This window comes from Mytilus trossulus, chromosome 14 (genome assembly GCF_036588685.1).
Source record: "Mytilus trossulus isolate FHL-02 chromosome 14, PNRI_Mtr1.1.1.hap1, whole genome shotgun sequence".
Lineage (NCBI taxonomy): Eukaryota > Metazoa > Mollusca > Bivalvia > Mytilida > Mytilidae > Mytilus > Mytilus trossulus.
Window position 1 is genome coordinate 42,631,309 of NC_086386.1, and position 7,211 is coordinate 42,638,519.

At 32.2% G+C, this 7,211-nt stretch overlaps 1 protein-coding gene across 1 annotated transcript; it reads right to left on the reverse strand.

The window, feature by feature from the left end:
- Nucleotides 1-212: 212 nt before the first annotated feature.
- On the reverse strand, nt 213-4,792 carry LOC134696943 (tereporin-Ca1-like). Its single transcript, XM_063558914.1, has 3 exons — nt 4,650-4,792; nt 2,553-2,821; nt 213-626 (listed from the first exon to the last, which is right to left on the reverse strand). The coding sequence occupies exons 1-3, from the start codon at nt 4,777-4,779 to the stop codon at nt 255-257; spliced, it is 771 nt and encodes a 256-aa protein (XP_063414984.1). The 5' UTR covers nt 4,780-4,792; the 3' UTR covers nt 213-254.
- Nucleotides 4,793-7,211: the final 2,419 nt, after the last annotated feature.

Here is a 7,211-nt window from a genome sequence, read left to right on the forward strand (position 1 = left end):
TTCTTTTTTATAGACATATCGTAGCTAATACCGCCTTATCAATTTGATAATAAACGATTTTGGTATGAAAAAAGCTGCTTTACTCGTCGTTAGTACAAACATATTCCCGCTATTACATGTACGAGTAGAAACGCGGGGAAATTAATCTATGTTTATATTAGTTGTAGTGAATATATGTTGTAGAATAAGTTTATTATTAATGACATCAGATGCATCAAAATCACAGGTACTGATTTGTTACACCAGCACTATTTTCATTGTAACCCAACAGTAGACAGATCCAACTTATTTGTTGGCCGGACAGTTATTTTGACTTCCGGTTTATGACTGGTTCCCATTAAACCACATATTTGAAAATCGTCATCTTCTACCAATATTTCTTTAATTGAATTGTTATAAGTAAAATATTTGTATACAAGATTCGTATCACTTTTCCTTTGAGTAATTGTATTGAACCAGGTATTATCATGATTATCGTTTCCTACAGTAGTTAAACCAACTGCCATGGTATTGCTGGCTATAAATGGCGATCCCCACACGATCACTACACGTTTTTCTCTGTCTTTAATTAACCATGATACAATTCCACTTGACCCTGTCATTGTGTAACCGTGTTTGTGTGCTATCTAAATAAAAAAAAAATAAAAGATAAATTAAATGAAACGACGTCTCGATGGATATCATCTTTTGATGGTAATTTTTTTCTTCAAAAAACGGACGTAGTGTTTTTTTTAAACTTCATGGATACATTGCATTACTATCATTAAATGCTTAAACTTATACTTTTAAACTAGATTCAGGTAAAAAGTCACAAGGCGATTGATAGACCTTCTTGATCTCTCATAAACTTTAAGACGAATAGTTTACCAAAATTCCATTTGTTGTCATTTATATCTATATCCGTGAAAGTTTGATTACGTTGAGGATGCTTAGAAATAAAGTTAGACACAATGGTCGCTTATACCACGCGAACGACCTTTGTTGCATGCTAGAAAAACATAAAATGATAAAAATATAATATTGTTCCGAATAGAGGCAAAAGATACCGAAGAAGTATTAGAAGTCATAAGTAGCTGAAATAAAATGACAACGTCATGACAAAAATACGAATAACAAAGGACAAAAAAATGTATACATAACTCAACATAGAAATCTAAAGACTGCAGGGCAATATGAAATCCCTTATGAGATATGTTTACATAAAAAAAGAACACGTTGTATGATTGCCAATGAGACAAATCTTCTCTAGAGTCCCAAATGACATAGAAAAAGACAGGTCACCATACGACCTTCAACAATGAACAATGCCCAAGCTGCACTGTTAGCTATAAAAGGTCCCGAAATGACAAATGTAAAACAATTTTAACGAGAAAACTAACGGCCTTATTTAGTTACAAAAATTGAACGAAGAAAGAATACGTAACACATCAACAAATGACAACCACTTAATTACAATCTTGGAACAGGCACATACATAAAGAATGTGGCGGACATGTCTCGAGATACTTTTAATTAACTTGACCAACGAACAGCTTTTTGGTGGAACTTGAAACAAGCGTAAATCAGCAGCCATCACCAAGAGGACGACAATTTAATATTCTATGTGTGAAGTGGGGTGGGGTGCACCGGACTGGGCAGGAGGATTTTGAAAATTAATAACTCAGCCTGGATAATAACAAAAATGAATGGACTATTCTGTGGTAGTTTGAAAATAAATAACCTGACTTTCAATGTTTTGAAAATAAATAACTCGGCACATCTTTTAAGACCATTTTATAAAGTAATGCTATTCGAAAGAATGAAATGAATCCTTTTTCATATCTTTGTCGGGATAAACTTCCCAAATCTATTTTATAATACTTATTTCACATAGTTATATCAAATGTAATCAGCACCCACTTTACTTAATTAAGAAACATACATAATTAAAAAGTATAAGAGATATCTGAAAGCTGAAACAAAAAACAAAACAAAAAAACAAGAAACAAAAACAAAAATACAGCAGCCAAATGCTTAACTATGTGAATTCCGTTTTTTGCTTTATCCTACATACACGTATTGGTCTTTTGATGCTGTCCCTAAAAGCTCAAAGTCTTACACTGATTCTATATATTTTGCTTTGAAACCAAAATACTGTCGAAAAGAAAAAAAATTAAAGCAGAACTCGCGTTTTTGATTAAGAAATGTTCTGGGAAACGCGAAGATTGCATGATAGCTTCATTTTCCTATAGCTTCACGGGTCCATTAGCGGCCCTAAAACCTTAGTCGAAATTTGTGAACGCCTTGCTACGGTCGGCAAATATGTTTGGCATTACTTTAAAAAGAGGCTAATGAAAGACAATCCTCAATACCGTGTACGCATGCAATATTTGCAGTTTTGAATTCAGAAGAATCACCTCCAGAGGATGGTGATTAATTGTGATAAAATGGAACATGTTTTTTTTTTTATTTAAGAATAAAAAAAAATAATTTGAAAAATAAATAAATAAAATAAAGGGATTTAATTTCTTGTTTGACATATTTCTACATGTAATGAACACTACAATATTTACCATAACCTCTTTTTGACCAGGTTGGACTGAAACTGGCGGCGCTGAAATATAACCTGAATATATGTATACTTCAGGACTGGTCAGGTGATATTTTGTCCAGTTTGATATTTCAATACCAACAACAGTACGATAGTGTTTATTTGTCATCATTGTAGACAGGTTTGTTCCCTGCACAGAACTGCCGAGTCTTGTTGAAGCTCCCATAGAGGTTAGCATGTGTCCGTTCCAAGTAACACGACTACCGCTTGATTGGTTTCGGGTGGTATTTCCTGTTTGGCGAGAACATGATTAGAATAAATTCAAACACTGTAAATTTTGTCAAGCAATATTATTTGATTTGAAAGATGAGAGTTGGTTTATTTTTAATTTTTACTACAACTGAACGGATTCCAGGGTTTTCGGCTTTGACCTTTTTGGATAAGTATCCCCATTTTATGACCAGTTATTTTTCTCGTTACTCTTATTTTAACTCTATGCAATAATAGACTTATAAGTCGACAATGTGTTATTTATCTGATTCTTTTCATCCAGTCAGACAAAAGAGTAGAATCGTTGACAATTAATAAACAAGAGAATTTTCATTTAAAAAAACAAACAACAGACGAACATTAAAAAGAAGGGCTACTTAATTGGAGGAGCATGAATAATAATTCTTTATTTATAAATATGTAACATTATTATCCTCAAACAACACCTACCATATTTAAACATTGAGTATACGTGTGACTAGATTAAAACATACATATATCGACTAGATTAAAATCTGTATCTATCTTTACACCGTGACTAGGTTACCACCTACAGTCATATTAAGACACTGAGTATAAATGTGTTAAGGGTTAACACCTAAAGCCATCTGTACACACTGGGTCTAAGTGTGACTAAATAAACACCTACAGCTATCTTAACTAAAAAGAGCACATGGTTTTACATATACACACTAAGCATACGTATAATTGTGAATAGTTTAAAATACACCACTGTTTACATACTGAGATAAAGTGTGACTGAACACAGAGTATAAGTGTCACTAGGTAAACAATACGTCAATATTTACACACTATGTATACGGATAACTAGGTTAACACCTTCGCCCATCTTTACACTACAAGTATATCAAAGGTAACATTGTTAACATTAAAAGATATCCTTACACACTGCGTATAAATATGACACCATTTCATTTCTTATCCGACCTCACATATTTTTTTTAAAATGCGATCCAAGGACAATTGTAAACGTTAACGTCTGCTAGTCCATCATCATTTTCGGTCATCAGACGTATTTCAAGTATTCACTTTGTCTGTACCTAACATATTTTTTTTTAAATATTTAAATTTGATGTATGTTTCATTTTAATACGTTATTCTGATTGGCTAGCTGTACGTCACATGTTATTCCGTAAGCAATTACATTACACAATAAAACTTATCATTCATGATGACACGAGGTCCCATGATAAGGTGCAAATGTTAATTAAGTAAAAACTTGATGTAAATCGTTTTTTCATGATCCTAGCTAAAAAAAAATGTAATTATAAGTATTGAATGCTTCTTTTTGTAACTTCATAGGGTTGTAAAAGCGTTGACCGTGCGAACATTTTATACACACCAATAAAGTTACAAAAAGTAGCATTCAATTTTTAAATGAAAGTAACATTGGGCAAAATTAAAGGCCATTATTTTCATTAAAAGTGAAACCAGTGTCATTTTCAGTTTGTTGTTGTTGTTGTTGTTATCTTTGTCTATTGTATGTTTTTCCTATTTCGAGGAACTATATATTAGTGACCATGTTTGCTGTTTATAGTTTGAAGATAAAAGCAATGAAGACCTGACTATCAACTCCTCCAAAATAAACAAAGCCCTACGAAAATTTGGTAAATTCAATCTTTAAGGTAACAACTCCTCTTAGTATTTCTTAGAAGTTTAAAGATTGCAGTCCAAAAGGATTAACGATAGATTATAACTTGCTAATCGTTTTTAGAATATGATAGTTCAATACTTATAATAAATTTCGAGATAATAGCTATAGGCTAAACACAAGCCGTATGTGCCTATTTTTAACCACTGCAAATAGAACGTATGCTAAACATTTTACTTGTGTTTGCATCATCATTTCTGACTTCGCTTTCAGTGACATCTTCAGACACACCATCATTACTGTCATTGTTTTGGCTGTCGTCTGCCGCGTTACTGAATCTATTGTGGCGTCTTGAAATAGAGGCCATTTAAATAATAAACCCCTGTAAAGTTAAAAAAAACAATTTATATTATTTTACAATAAAAAACAAATTACAATCAAATTAGCAGAAAAATCACTGCTACATGCATACACTGAGTAAGAAAAGAATCTGACATGAATGAACAACTTTATTTAAAAGAAATAAAATTGTTTTGACATACATGTACCTGTTTTGTTTGTTTTACTTTCTAGTAAACGCAATAACATTTACTTAAAATAGGAATTAGTAAAACAATGGTATGATAAAGCTTCGAAAATAAAGATTGTAAAAATGCTATTACATTGGCATAAATATAGGGGTTTGCAGACAACAGCAATGAATTCATGCAAACGAGTATTAATTTTAATTTCCCTCGGTTAAATCAATTCCATGCATTTGATGTATATCCTTTAACTATCGATACGACGGACGCGCGTTCTGACATTAAAACAACTCATCAGTGGCGCTTGAATCACAACGGCGAGAAATTCAAATCTGTTTAAAGTTTCTACCGTTCCTAAATTCTTTCATAGATATATATATATTTGGTTTTACAGTTTTGGTTGTACCTGAAGAAATACAAATATCTAACGGGATAAACATCTTAACTTCTACGGAAATATTGTTTACTATGAAGGACCACGAGGTAACGTGTTGTATCTTATTTCATTTAAAGATATCTCGGTGTTAAAGGAGATATACATATATTGGATAAATATAGAGATGCATTAACAAATTGAAAGTAGTTTTAATCATATATGTGAACAATATAACATTTTAAAACAAATACTTATGATCTGCATTATGCATGTCAATATAATTTCTCGACCTAATCGTAATGACATTTGAAGAAGATAAGTCGGTTGACTCGGTTCTACGATGGCCGAGGTGAGCAAAAACGATACTATATATCTTTATTTACAATGTACTGTGCACAAAAGAGGGGCGAAAGATACAAGAACGACATCACAACTCATAGATCGAAAACAAACTGACAACGCAATGACAAAACTAGATGCTCTAAAGAGCCTGTGTCGCTCACCTTGGTCTATGTGCATATTAAACTAAAGACACAGATGGATTCATGACAAAATTGTGTGATGTGTTTGTTTAGATCTTACTTTAATGATCATTCTTGCTGCTTACAATTATCCCTATCTAGAAGTAACAGAGGAAAATATTTTGTTAAAGAAAATACAAAAATTTACAAAATTTATGAATTTTAAAAAAAATTGACTATAACATGTATAATGAGCAATAACTCCTTTATGAGTTAATTGACCATTTTTGTCATGTCGACTTATTTGTAGATTTTAGTTTACTGTACGTTTTTGCTGTTTACAGTTTATCTCCCTCTATAATAATATTGAAGATAATAACCAAAACCTGCAAAATTTCTTAAAACTACCAATGTAGGGGTAGCCCAAAAACAACGGGTTGCCTGATAGATCTGAAAATTTCATGGTTAAAAAAGTCTTGACCTAATGAACAATTCTAATCGCAACATTTTGCTCTAAATGATTTGGTTTCAGAGATATGAGTCAAAAACTGCATATTACCCTATGTACTAATTTAAACCATGTCGACAAATTTGGTTTGAGGTCATCGGACACATTTTTTAAAATAAAATACCCTAATGATGATTGTAGACATGTTTGGTTGAATTTGTCTCAGTTGTTTAAGAGGGAAAGATTTTCGTGAAAGATAACAAAAGTTTACGAAAAATTGTTAAAAATTTACTATATTGGACAATAATTCCTTAAAAGACATCTGCTCATTTTGGTCATGTAATTTATTTGTAGATCTTACTTTGCTGAACATTATTGCTGTTAACAGTTTGTCTCTATCTATTATAATATTCAAGATAATAACCAAAAACGAGACAATTAACGAAAACTTACCAATTAAGAGACAGAAACCCAACAACCAGTTGTCCAAATCATCTGACAATTTCATGGCAGTTATATCTTGATCTGATTTATAATGTTATCCCTTGTCAGATTTGCACTTAATGCTTTGGTTTCAGAGATACAAGCCAAAATCTTCAGTTTACCCCCGATGTTCTACTTTTAGCCATGCCATCAATACTATTTTGTTGGGCGTGTCATCGGACAAATTTCCTAAACTTAATACCCCAATGATGTGTGTGGCCAAGTTTGATTAAATTTGGTTTAGCAGTTTCAGAGGAGAAGATTTTTTATAAAAGTGAACGACGACAAACGACGACGATGGACGACGGACGCCAAATTGATGAGAAAAGCTTGGTCCTTCTGGCAAGGTGAGCTAAAAAGATAAAAAAAAAAAAAAAAAAAAAACAATAGGCAAGACACAACATAGAAAGCTAAGCAGTAAGCAGCACGAAACCCACCAAAAAATGATGGTCCTCACATCCTTACAATTAAATACTTATTGTACAGATAGTTTGACATTTTATTTCA